Source organism: Gasterosteus aculeatus, chromosome 12 (genome assembly GCF_964276395.1).
Source record: "Gasterosteus aculeatus chromosome 12, fGasAcu3.hap1.1, whole genome shotgun sequence".
NCBI lineage: Eukaryota > Metazoa > Chordata > Actinopteri > Perciformes > Gasterosteidae > Gasterosteus > Gasterosteus aculeatus.
The window spans coordinates 14,206,715-14,220,298 of record NC_135700.1 but is presented as its reverse complement, the minus strand read 5'-3'; the positions used below and the strand labels follow the sequence as shown (position 1 = coordinate 14,220,298).

At 43.8% G+C, this 13,584-nt stretch overlaps 1 protein-coding gene across 1 annotated transcript in view; it reads left to right on the top strand.

The window, feature by feature from the left end:
• The window catches only part of kiaa1549lb (KIAA1549-like b), a 43,286-nt gene that overhangs the window by 14,668 nt on the left and 15,034 nt on the right, over nt 1-13,584 (top strand). Inside the window, exons 2-9 of the mRNA XM_040161155.2 lie at nt 2,894-3,250; nt 5,301-5,783; nt 5,904-6,019; nt 8,774-8,993; nt 9,371-9,504; nt 10,000-10,168; nt 12,154-12,213; nt 13,115-13,266. Of these exons, the coding sequence (XP_040017089.2) occupies nt 2,894-3,250; nt 5,301-5,783; nt 5,904-6,019; nt 8,774-8,993; nt 9,371-9,504; nt 10,000-10,168; nt 12,154-12,213; nt 13,115-13,266 (1,691 nt within the window). The remainder of the gene's footprint in view (nt 1-2,893; nt 3,251-5,300; nt 5,784-5,903; nt 6,020-8,773; nt 8,994-9,370; nt 9,505-9,999; nt 10,169-12,153; nt 12,214-13,114; nt 13,267-13,584) is intronic.

Below are 13,584 nucleotides of genomic sequence, written 5' to 3'. Positions count from 1 at the left end.
GATGCTTTTTTTTCTCAATTAAAATGACCCCCTCCGTGGACTTTCTCCATTCTGAAATTCTTAGTTCTAACTTCAATAGAACAAGAACCGCTCAAAGCATTCTTGTGCTGCCTTCCGTGAAGAACCAGAACATGGCAGGGACTTCTGAGGCATTTCCCCAGAGGCACTTGACATGGCTTCTTGAATTTGTTTCCCTGCACCCCGGGTGCCATCCACCTCACTCCAGAATTATTCCCTCTTGTTTACCATTTGCCTCACACACAGAACGGCTCAAAGAAAAAGAAGGAGTTGCAGCGCATAGCAAGAGTGGAGCAGCGGTGTCATGTCCGTGTCTCCGTGGTAGCTGGTGGTTGTGCAGAAGGGTAAAACTAGTGTGGATACAAAGTCTGTGTTTCGCGTGTGCTGATTGCACAATGTTGAAAATCTCACGGCTGAAGAAATACGTAAAAAAAAGCAGAGCAGAGATGAGCAGAGTGTCCATTTCTAACAGGAGTTTATCATCGCAAAATAGACAATAAAGAATCAATGTTTGGCTGTGCAGCATAACTTTGTTATTAAACAGACCAGTCAGTGATTAAGTGGGTTTTAAGACGAGAATATGTTGGTTTGCAGTAAATGATAATTATTTTCATGATCTATTAAGTAGAAAAACAAATTTTGAAGAAAATTTTCCATAACCCAAAGTGACCCCTTAACCAGCATCTTTGCATTATGAATCACTAAAACAAAGACTTGATTATGAAAAAGGTTTACATTTCCATCATCCTAATTGATTTACTTTTCATTTTTGTTCCACTATTTCTAAAATATGATCCCTGTACCTTTAGTAAGTATCCCAAAACCCTATTATCACTTGTAACGGAAGTAACGTCTTCTGTTATTTTGCTTTCGAGGCCCACCTGTATGATTCCTCGTTCTAAATGGGGAATCATACTGGTTGTAAACAACCTGCTTGTAGATGTTTCACTGCAAATTCAATAATTTTCTCATTGCCTCATTGCCCTTCAGCCTCTGCCACTATCCCGCTTTATCTGCACATCTTCCCCTCTTGTCTGTTGTTAAAATCCTCCCATATGCTGAGCTCTGTCAGAGCAGGTGGCAAACCACAGGTGGACCCCACACCTCCGCTCGGACTGCCGACCATTCACCCGCCCAAATTCATCTCACCACACTGAGCACACCAGGTAGGAGAGGGATGTGGGCCAGGAGGCTCTCTTCTCATTCAGATGACCAAGTGGTTTGACTTTTTAGAGGCCTTGAAGAAGGACACAATACCAAATTGAAAAGTGAAGAATACATCTCAATTCTTCCGCCTCTTTGTTTTTTAGTCTTTTTAAAGAATGGATAGAAAACACATTATCAAAAGGATCATGTCAGTCCTCTGGGACATTGATGACATATAACAGCACATTGAGAGTTAGTGACCTGCGACATTTATATTCTATTACAGTTTACCTTTAATGGCTTGAAAATATCTGCGTTTTTCTTTTTTTTTTGCTATGGCCTTAACCTGCCAGCGTGTGAGTACACTCTGCCTTAGGCTAATCATCTAGTGCGATGCAGAAAACATGAACTCAGTGGCCTCAGTCATTTGCACAGTACGTGCCGGACGGATCGGAAATGTTCAGTTGATGTTTTTTCCTTCTTCACTCAATCAAGCAAACAGTATGCGTATAAATGGCTGAGATGTGAGTGTCTTTTATCACTTTGCTCTGCAGGTACATGTTTGTCATCAAAAGGTTCCCTCCGACACTGAAGCACTTGTACTGAGTGCTACCTGGTTGCGCTTCAACAGGAGAAACATGCTGAGCGGGTGGAAGGTGTGACAGGACTGCAAAGCTTTCCCAATAGATAAAAGGACCTCTCTCTGGACGTGTCGAGGGTGTGCGGAGAATAAAAGGAGGGAAGAGGACGGGGTCAGATGAGACAACTGCACGCCGGTCGGCTCGGGCGGATTAATCACCTCCAGCATCTTTATGACCTGTTACTTTATTGTAAACATCTCATCTCTCTGACTTCCTTTTTAATGAGGCATCGTTTCTGCAAAGATACAAAACACTAACATGCGTCTGTGTGGTAACCTACGTATACTTGAGCACACAGCTGTCAGCTCTCAAATAGCCGTGTTCTATTTTTTTCTTTTGGTATTAAATGTCGGCCTTTGGGACACAGAACTTTTTGTGATTATTAGAAAAACACGAGAAAGAGATTTTTTTACTATTTCGGACACCATCAACACCATCGGAATACTGGGGCGAGTACTGAATTGGCTGTTTCATTTGCTGGTGTGACATACGTGGCTGTTTGTCATGGCTTCATATGTCACGGTTAGAGGAGGTAATTTTGTGCTGACAGGCAATCGGCAAATGGAATGTCAGACTTGACAAGTTAATAGAGCAGCGCGCCACTGTCGTTTTACAAAGCTGACTGTATAATGGGTTTATAAATGTAAATAATGGCTTTAACAAATCATTTACTAATGCTTTCTATATTCATTCTGAGTCATTGGTGAGAATATCTTCATGCTTCTCGAGTTGTAGAAAAGTGCTTCGGTTGTTTCTTATCCTTCTCTTGGGTGACTTCCGCTTTTTGTTCATGGTGGAAGAACCTCCAATTTCTATTTGACTACTTACCTTCTGGAGCAATGCTGCAGATCATCCAAATCCATTCATCAACATTCACAGCTGCAGACTGGATGGATGAAATATCCTCCTTTATTGACGATGCAATAATAAATAATGTCAAAAATAAAAACCAGTTTGTCGTGCCCCTTTCATGGAACACAAAGACGCGTTACATAATTGTGTACAGCGGGGGGGTCAGAATACAAATAGACCTTTGTTGTCAAAACCATCAATATTAACCCGTCTTTCACTTTATTTTCTTTTACCAGAAAAATCCACCTACGTTGCTTCCGGCTCAATTGACCCTGCAGTCACAGCTGCCCCTGCTCATCCACTGGCTGACCTGTCCGTGGCGGAGGAGGTGCCTTTCTCAGCCGTCCATTCGGATGGCGACTCAGAGTCTGAGGGGGAAGGTTTGTCGGGGCAGCCCGCCTTTTCCTCCGTCTTAACCGCCATGGCGGGAACTCTCAAACATCCGCTGAGCCTTGATGAAAGTAGAACTTCGCCAACCATCACCAGGGATGAGACCCACACCACCCAATGGCCTTCACGGACCTCCAGCCGCGGCTCAGAGACGTCCTCCTCATCTGTCTCTGCGGGAGGCAGGATCACCCTCGCCAGCTCAGGTCTGACTTCCAGCACGTCTCACAACACACCGAACCACCGTCCCTCACATGTGTCCTTCAAGGATGGAAACAGAAACACCTCATGATTGACAGTATTATCTTCTCCATAGTCATCGTCGGCGTCTTCATCAGCTCCAACCACTCCCTCTCCGTTATCAGTGTCTGTATTTTCTCTATCCTCTTCTTTAGATTGGATAAACATAGCTGGATCCTCTGAAGGTCAAATGATTGTGTCCATCACCTCTGACATCATCACCAGCACACGTTTGGGGTTGGACAGACAGTCTAGCAACTCCTCCCGTGTAAAACAAGTATTGGAAAGAGCACTTAAGTGATGAAGCAGTCATTATATTCATTAGAGGATAGCATCTATGGAGTGAGTGGAGCATACATGAGGAGTGCAAGCACAAAAGTGATCAAAGCAACTTGCACCTACACATAATAATATACTCATAACCGTGGAGAACATCTTTGGGAGATTTTATTCAAAACGACTCAGGTCCAGAACCGAGGGATAAACTCTATCAACTAGTAATATTGAAATCAGCACCTCATTTCCCTGCAATCAGGAGAAACAAGCTGTTGAAAGGCAGCAGGGAGCTTTAAAAAAATCATGCATCAGCACTGCTGTCTGCCCATCCTAAAGGCTATTCAGTTTCTAATCATGTCACACAGCAGATGCTAAATCAAACATTTAATGCAGAAAAGGAAAACGCCACGGAGGGAAATTTTGACTGTAGTCAAACACAAAAGTGACACAAAAGTTATGTCACGTCGCCTCTGAGTTCACATGTTGTCAATCCGACTGTATCCACATCAATGACATTCAGACGGACTTGGACTCCATCAGGTAAAACGCATGTGAATCGGCCGTCACTAATCACTAAGCTAACACCAATCCACTCTGGCACGGTGTCCTGGGAGTATATGCATCTAATCCTGGTGATTTACTGACCACAGCGGGTCACGGCGGCACCACAGTTCCTGCAATCAATCAATCGATATATATTTCAACAAGATAGCAGCAGCAGAACTCAAATCCATATCCACTCCAGCTTTCCGAAACAATTTAGAACCTCGTAAAAGTCTTTCTCTTATGGACGAATTGAAAAAAACAAGCAGGCCATTTCTTTCTCCCTGGTCTGAAACGACACCGAGGGCAAACTCCACTTATCGCTCCAAGGGACTAATCACCAGTGTGAGAAGTGACAGATCAAATTTTGATTCAGGCATACAAAGAACCATTCCCTCCTCTGCTTCCTCTGCTGCAACTACTTCCTTCAGTCGTGGACAAAACAGCAGTGGATGCTTTAGTGCTATTTTCAGCGCTGGCACAGATCTAATGGCACCATATACAAAGTGGAAAAACCACCAATCCTGTGTCTTTTCAAAGCACTGCCTTTGAGTTAGAAGATACATCTAATGGCTTTGAAAGGGCAAATTCTAATTTGCCAGCAGATGGCCCATTCTGTGAACATCCACAGCTGCAAGACGCACAAGAGACCAATGCGCATAGAGGGAAACGGTTACCAGTGATCCAAATTCATTTTCACATGTTAATGGCACATCACAATATATAAAATAGAAACTGAATTTGTCCCACGCTAATTTCAGATCTGCGTTCACTGTCAAAGTGCAGTGAGGAGCCACTGCAAACACCGCGTGGGGTTCAGAGGGTGTTCTGCCCCTCTCTCGTACAACTAGTGACTCCGTAACATCTGCAAAAGATTCATCGCTTCAAGCGCAGACCCCTCTGGTAGATGTCGACTGTGACACTTTCAAACTATCCTGCACTCAATTTCCCTTACCTACAAATCCTCTCAGCTCAGTGACTCATAAAGCTTCATTGACATCGTTGTCATCATCGATGTTATTGTCACGCGGATGTAGACATTTTGTAGAAATTGTCACTAAAGTCACCCGTGCTCCCAGGCGCCGCATCATCATCATCCGCGTCTGAGAAAGCTCCATCTCCATCCGGCTTCACCAGCTCCGACCGCGTCAATAGATTCGGAGGTAAAGTGACTGAGGTGTTTGTTTATCCATACAGAGGCGGGGACGGATGAGTTAACCGCTGGAACATCAGGAGCGGTTACGCGCACTTTCCCCAAAGAAAAAGCAAGCGGTTTAGCGCCCTCTCAATCAGCCAGAATCCCCCTCTCTGCTGGGCCCACCGAGAGAACATCTCAGGTATCACCTCTGCACCCTCGACAGGACCCCCTGACCCACTCTGTGCAGCCCACCGCCACATCGAATCACCTCAGCACTACTGCGCCTTCCCCGAGCGTCACCGGCACCGGAACCACGACGTCGACCACCACCACCACCACCACCACCACCACCACCAAAACGCAGCCTCCGCCTGTGACCAGGAGAACCACCACCACCACCACCAGGACTCTAACCAGCAGGAGAATATTCACACCGCCTTTCCCCAGGGAGACCACCGGCATCTTTGTATCCCCTTTTACCACCACCACGGAGGCACCGCCGCAGCAGTGTAACATCACGGAGAGACTGTGGGTGAAAACAGGTAAACAATACTTCTCATCATACGTCTCATTATTTGAATGTATTACTACTCAAACATGTTTTGTCTGCCGTATGTTTTGGTTTGTCACCTCTTTTTTCTTTGTCTCTATGTCCCTCCTAGTTGTTTCTATTTATGTGAGAAGAAACAGGCTGGATAGTATTCAGAGGCAGAACCTGCGAAGGGGACTAAGTCAGGGCCTCCGGAAAGCTCTGAATGATACTTCTGCTCAAGCACAGGTCAGACTGGTACTACTACTTCTACTACTACTACTACTACTACTACTAGTATTGCTACTGTTACTGCTATCAGTAAATCTATACTTTCAAACTGTGGAGTCTCAACTAACCGGTGGTTATATACATGTTGATATTCCTCGCCAAAGCACATCGTGTGTGTACTTGTGGCCCGTGAATGTGTAATGTGATGCATTAACAGAACTGGCACTGTTAAAAACTCTACAGCCTTTAGTGGGCATAAACTCCACAAGGTGATTTTATGTTAATTTCACAAATGTATAAAGTGGCATAGCTGTGAAACCGTAGCCACACATTTAAGTGCCCATAATGTCGAATACTGATAATGTCACTTTGAACGGAAGCAGGTTTCTGAAACTAAAGGCATTATTCGAGGAGCAATCTTAGTTTACATACAAACATGGTAAGGTTTTCATTCTACTCATAATGCTTTTATTGTCTCTCCATTAATACACAAACACAGATTGAACACATTGGCCAAGTGTTTGCAATCTAAAACATGTGGCACCATTAATATGTGTAGTTAGAATAGAAATGAACAGCTGCTATCCTGAATATAATGAACAGAACTAATTGTTGCTTGATCCGGGTTTCTAACACTGGTGAACAATGAACGGCTCCTAACTGCCCTCATCAGAAATCCAGATGCTAGCAAGGACCCTCATGTAGGCTATTCAAGAAAAGATGAGGACTAATATAGAAATTAGGTTGACTCCAAATGTCCCTGAAGGCAGCGGCAGTGGTAACATATTTGAGTAACTGTACACTAAAACAAGATGTCGATTAGGACTGAAGCAGAGCTGTGGATGAGACTCTTTGTTCAAATTTCCTCATATTTTTTTATTTATGTAACCAGAATAGTCAGAATGAAATCAAAAGGCAGTTGGACACACTCAGCGTTTTGGAAGCGTTAAGTAAATCTGTGTGTGCATATTTCTGTGTGTGTGTGTGTGTGTGTGTGTATCTGCTTTCTGGTGAAATGGCATGTTGTATTTCTCAAGAGTGGAAGTATCAAATAATTGCGAGTGAGGCCTGTGTAATCATCCTGCCCACGTGAAGGTCAATGCTCTCATGTGTTCTTCCTCTTCCTCTCTCTCTCTCTTTGTAGTCTCTGAAGGTGCTTCACTGCACTCCCGTCACTCATTTCAACAGAGCTTTGGTTCCTTTTCGTAGCACTGTTCCCCTCATCCAATGGGACGCGAGCTGTCGGCAAGGGAAATCGCTTCTGTGTGTAATTATAGGTTATAAATGGTGGGGAAGAGAGAGATGTGCTGTGCTGATACTAAAAAAGATGATGAGAAATAGACTAAATAAGTTAATCCGCGAGGCTAAAGCCGATTCCAATGAGTATATAAAAGCAAACTATGTTTGTGTCGTGTACTCTCCAGTGGCTTGAGGCTTTTAGTGAACTGACAAGATCTGCCGGCCTAATCTGCTGGCAGTCTTTCACACTCTTTGAGACTGAGTAAGTGGGAGTGTTACCTATCTCTATAGCCTGCTGGAAATACAAGCTCTCAATAACAGCTTCAAATGGATGAGGCCTGAGAGGATGACGGGACAATAAAGGCTCTTTTCTCAGGCCTCTCTGGCAGAGTTGTGAGGAGGCAGAGTAGTAGAATACAGGCCCTCGATGTTCTACCCGGTGGATCTGGGTTCAGATAACAGATGAATGGCTTCAACTCGCCGACACACACATAGTTCCGCCACATCTGCCATCATCCCTTTTTCCGGTTTCCTTATGCGTGGAGTTCACCAAAAAGTCCAAATCTCACTGACAAACACATGTAATGGTCTTGCATGCACACACACACACACACACGGTAACAGAGGACACACATTGTGTGTTTCTCAGTGCTACCTGGCCTCAGTTATAAGTGAAGGAAGATTCTTTGTCCCGAACTCCCTATTTAACAGTCCCTCCCATGTCTCTCTCATCTTTGATCTCTTCCCTCTCTCCTTCAGCCCCCTCTCCTCTCTCCACCTATCTGTATTCCATAATCACTTTCTCTCCTGTTGCTTTCATTAGCAATCGGGTGGAATTGATTTTGAATGCTTTGGATGTTTTCATCAGTATGGTAAGAAAGAAAAAAAAGATTTTTCACTGCACATTTGCCTGATGACATTAATGATGGTAAAGCCTATCGTGCATAGAACTTGTAACTTATCGTGTTTCCCATCAATCTGACTGAGTCTGCGGTTAGCGGTGATCGGAAGGTGAATCAGGCTTGAATCCTTCAACCAGTGGGGCGTTATCACCTCATGTGCGAGGTGTTGTTGTGGTATCACGGCTGTGACTAATGTTTGTGCTGTTGTACCTCCCTGCCTGAGGGTGGTGCAGTTCACCCTGTTTCTGTGTGTTCGGGTTGTTGCATTGTGGGAGATTGGACTGGAGATTGCGGGTGCCTGCATTCAAATTGGACCTGCTGACTTTAGCTGTCACTCTTGTCTTCTCCCAACCAGTCTGTGCTGAACGGCGGAGAGCGTTGTTGATCCCGTGGTGATCCACTGTTCAAATTTAGTCTAAAAAGTAGTAGCCCCCTTTGTTCAACCTTTCCCCCTGTGCATCAGTTAGGGATGAAGGTATGCATGCATGGTAATTGTTTTCCTGAGGATTGTTTTGTTAATTCTCTTGGGCCCTGCTCCCCCTGATGCTTATTCTCCATTGTGATTAAATCGATACTGTTGACTAATGGCAGTGGGACTTGTGCAATTCTCCTCTCTACTTGATCCTCTCAGGTGGAGACAGTATTTGGTTCTCCCAACATGACGGTGGCTTATCACGTGACTGGAGCGGACATGGTGTACCCTCCTTCTGTGGTGCTTGAAGGCTTGGACTCTTATGGCCGTGATAAGCTGATTTCAGACCTGCGACAGTACCTCCCCATGGTAACAGCCCTGCCCCTCCCAGTTGCATTATGGAGATCCAGCCCAGCACCTGGCTTCCAACTGAAAACAGGTCAGCTGGTGTTCAGTCGGAATGAAGAAAATAAATAAGTCAGAGATCAGCTTGAGACTTGCTGCTTTTGTTCCTGCTGTGATTGTAAACTGGGGCAAATGTTGTGGAAACGAGGTTTGAGATGTGATTCAAACATTTTCTTCTTGTGCTGCTGCCCCCCCGGAGGAGGGAATGACAGTATTGTATGTATACATAACACATTTAGGTACATAGGACCCAAAATAATGTATGTCATATCCCCGGTCTTCTCAGTACATGCAGTGCCAAAGGCCCCAAAAAACACAATATTTTAGCCTGCTGAAGATTTCCTTTTAATATGTAATGAATTATTTTGCCTGGGTTCAGTTTTGTGAGCTCATTTTGTTTTTGTGTTCTAGTGCTTCAGTTCGTGGGAGCGGGCGATGACCCTCGGTCCTGCCGCTTCTCTCAGATGATGGAGCAGAGGCTGGAACGGGTGTTTTCTGAAGCACAGGCCAAAGTGCTCAACGCCTACAGCAGACTCTCTGTTCAGGTGCTGCAGCGTAACGGCCCTGTAGCACCGCGTCTGTGCTGAAATGTGCGCGGGGTTATGGCTCGTTATACCGAAATGGATTCTAAAACATTCTAAGTCTGATTTTGATATAGATGTGATTTTACTATTTGTTGGGGGGGACAATGACATATACAGTACACAAAACCATCGAGCAGCCCGACTGGAAGGCTGGATTGTGAATAGCAGAGCTTGCTAAATATTGTTTACAACATCTTCTGAGATGCAAATTAATTATGTTTAGGGGGGGAATGTTTTTATTCATTTTAATGAGCTGCAACATTAAAGTGCATCCTATATTAAAACTAATTTGACAATAATGTACGGATGAAAATAATCAACGCTTACTGATGACCGTGCCAATTTCTAAGGCGATTTATAAGCCAATATTTGTTTGTCAACCCTATGATTTCATTTTGTTGTTTATGTTTTTCTGTCTTCTATTGTGACTCTGAGCGTGTACTTTTTCCATACCAGATGCTGAGTGTTTCCCAGGCAGCTGGTTCTCCTGCTGTGTCATTGGTTTACACTGTGAGGAATGGGACTGTCTTTCTTAATGGCACCACTGCCTCAAATCTCCTTAGTCAGCTGTCAGCTGAGCTGGTGGGCTACTTCCTCTTCTATCCACCACTTATGATTGCTGAGCGTAAGTTGCAATTTGTTTTCCAAAATACGTCTGTTAGTCAGGAGTATTTCATTAAAAACACCTTTGACTTTCTGTGGAAACCTAAAAGAGGTTCTATATAAACGTCTTTCATATCTTTGGTTATCCGCTGCACATTTAAGACCGGTCCGCAAAGTATTTTCTAACATGAAACCAGTTTGTGAGGCAAAACATGTTGAGGACCCCTGATCTAGACTTGGACTGTATAGAAACTGACAGAGGACTGAACTGCTTCTCTTGTCTGCTGCCAACTACTATTTACCTTATTTAAATGTGACTAATGACCAGGTGAACCGAATACGTGGTGGATGATCCACTTTCATTTAACACTTCAACACTTCACAAGTTCACGTGGGTCGCCTGAATATCCTATCACACAATCAACCAGCCTGCAATGGATTGTGGGATACTGAGGGCCACGGCAGAGACGGATATATGAATTTGAAGCTTGTTTCCTCTGAAACAAAACTTTCAGGTGTTGCATCCCTTAAATTTAGTCAACTAAGGCTTCAGTTACTGACTTTACCCAAACGTCTGAGTCCCGCTCCTCAAACAGGCCGATCCTTCCCTAGAATCAATATAGTTCTGCTCCATAGACTCGTTTTAGATTTCCTTTATTTTCCGGCTGGTTTTATGGATTTCAGGGCAGGAGGTTGAGCAACAGCCTCACTATAGGCAGCTTGGATTCGTACACTGTTTAAATCAAGATGAATAGGATATTTTCTAGGAAGCATTAGATTAAAATGTTATTGAATTTTGTTAGAAAGTAAAGTTACTCGCTGGCAGGACGGAGAAAACCGAGAAAGAGAGGGAGCCAACTCAATACCGACAAGGTACTCTAAGAGAGCCTAAACTGACACAAATAAAAATTGAGGAGGACAGTAAAATGAATTATAGTGTGTGTAAGTGATTTTGCTCTGTCTGTTTAGCAGACTCCCCATTAGTGGTATTGTACTGTTTGTTTGCACGAGGTGTGAGCATATGCTGGCAGCGGCTGCAGCCACACATCAAAGCCAATTACCGCAGTAAATAATTAATAGCAGGGGATTCTCGTACAACCTTGGGCTTTGCGCTGACAGAAAAGGCCAGCGATCTCACACCTCTCCGCAGACGGTTTTCAGTACTCCGTCATTCCTGTGGCGCTTGTGTGGAGACTGAGGCGTAGTTGCATATCAACAATTTCTCTCAGGTGGAAAATGAGTGGAGCCGTTTGTAATGTTTCTCCTTAGACCATGATAATAACTCTGATTCTTTTGCCCGATGCAAAATATTAACAATTATTGAAATAATAGTTTTCTATAAGCTTTTAACCAATTTTGGAATGACTTGTAATAGTCTGAAAAATGTCTCATCCGAGTTGTCGTAACACAACAGCGATGTCTGACGTTAAACCTCCTCGCGGACTTATGTACCATATACGTATAGACAATGTTGGACTGATTTTGCTAACAGCCCTGCAGCGCTCTCCATTAGCAATTCCAAAGCCCTTAGTTTTCCTCTCAACCTGCTCCCCCCTTCTCTCCTGTCATGCCTGAGTTTACATTTCTGCTGCAGGCCTGCTTTCACAGGCCAGTGATACAGCATTCCCCCAAACACTGCACCGGCCAAGAGCATACGAGTTTAATCAAGCGGGAAATAGATGCAAATTGAAACACAGAAAACCAGAGTTCAGATGGCTGAAATCTCTCCTATATTTGTCTGGCATGTAATCATAATGAGGATTTAAACTGAGATTTCAGCCACACACAATTGTTTTCCGCTTCTCCAAAGTAACGATTCAGAGGCTGTTATACACTCAGCCCAGGTTTATTTTCACCTTATACAAATGAAGCAATTGCATTTCAACATTGAATTGAAAATGTCTCCATAAGAGGAAGGAAGGAAATAAAACAGTTTTGTGAAGATACATTGAAAGTGTTTTGGAGATTAATCGTCAGGGCAAAATGATAATGTTTTTGTCGTTGCAGCGCTGGAGTATCACAATCTGAACACCTCCATTGCTACCAGAGACTTCTGGGTTATTACAGGTGGGTGTATAAGTATTACTGAATAATAATGAACACAAAACAACATCTCCAAAGGTACACGTTATATAGTTTGTTTCTTTTCTACTTCATGACACGAAAAATACCGGACCAGAAAGTTTATCCATGAAACGTACTTATACAATGGTGATTTCATACATACACTATTTATGGAAAATTAAACACACCTGCTTATGTTCATAATCTGAATTGCCTCCTTTCACAGCAGCAATGAGATACTGACTCCTTTATTGTTTGTTTTTTCGCCGGCCCCCGTATATCCCCAGCAACATGAATACATTTCCTAGGTTTCAAGGACGCACTCACTGCCATACTGCATAATAGATGGGCCTTTTGGATCAGGCTGTATGGCTCTTAACACTGCACTTACTACAACGAGAGGCCGAGTCAGATCAAGGTCACCCCCCATATAATGGGATTTACTCACACTGAACAAGACGTACAACCGGGATTATAGCTTTCTAAATGTTGACAAAACTGAACGGATTATATTTGCACTGTTGGATGTTTGACTGATAGGGGACAGGGCGACTCCAAAACGGGCTTTCAGGAAGCACCGGCTGGATCTGTCGTTAGTTTATGGAGTTGTTCTGGCTCACAACAACTTGCCATTCGAAGCAGAACAACATGAACTTCCTATAAGGGTGCTGCAGCCTGTGCACAGCTAGTGCTACTGCTCCGTTGGATGGCATAGTTATTGTCCACAGTAAATATTATTTTCCATTAAATGGGGAAACAGAGGAAGCTCAAATGTTGTGTTTTTTTGTCTCACACACAAACATTTGCCATTTTCTTCTTTCATTGACTTTCTTTCCTCCCCAACAATTTATTTTCTCTCTGAACAACCATATGGCTTTCCTCTTTCTTTTGTACTCATTTGCAGTGATCCAGGACGTGGATAACGCCAGCTTGGACGGACAGTACCAGAGCTTTGCCAGTCTAATGGAGCAGCGTCTGGCAGAGCTGTTTGTGTTGGCAGGTCAGCAGGGCACTCGCTTCAAACGAGCCACGGCTGTAGGCAGCTACACTGTCCAGGTAAGAAGCTGGCACGCAGGCCGTGAGCGATGCTAAGTGGGACTATTTAAGGAAGACCAAAAAGTCTGCGATAATAAGGGCGGATAAGGGTGAAAATAGGGAATCATTCTTATTCTGGTTTTTGGACACAGCGCTCTGACATTGGAGGTCAGAAGTCTAATGAACGCGTTGATCAATAGTTTTGTTGGCGTTTACAGTATGAATATTTCATGAGATTCACACTTTAATGTGCACGTGCTTGCATGATTACTTTTGGTCAGCCCTTGTTAATTAGGGAGCTCATCATCAGCTAATTGCTCATCAAAACCAGCCAGAGGG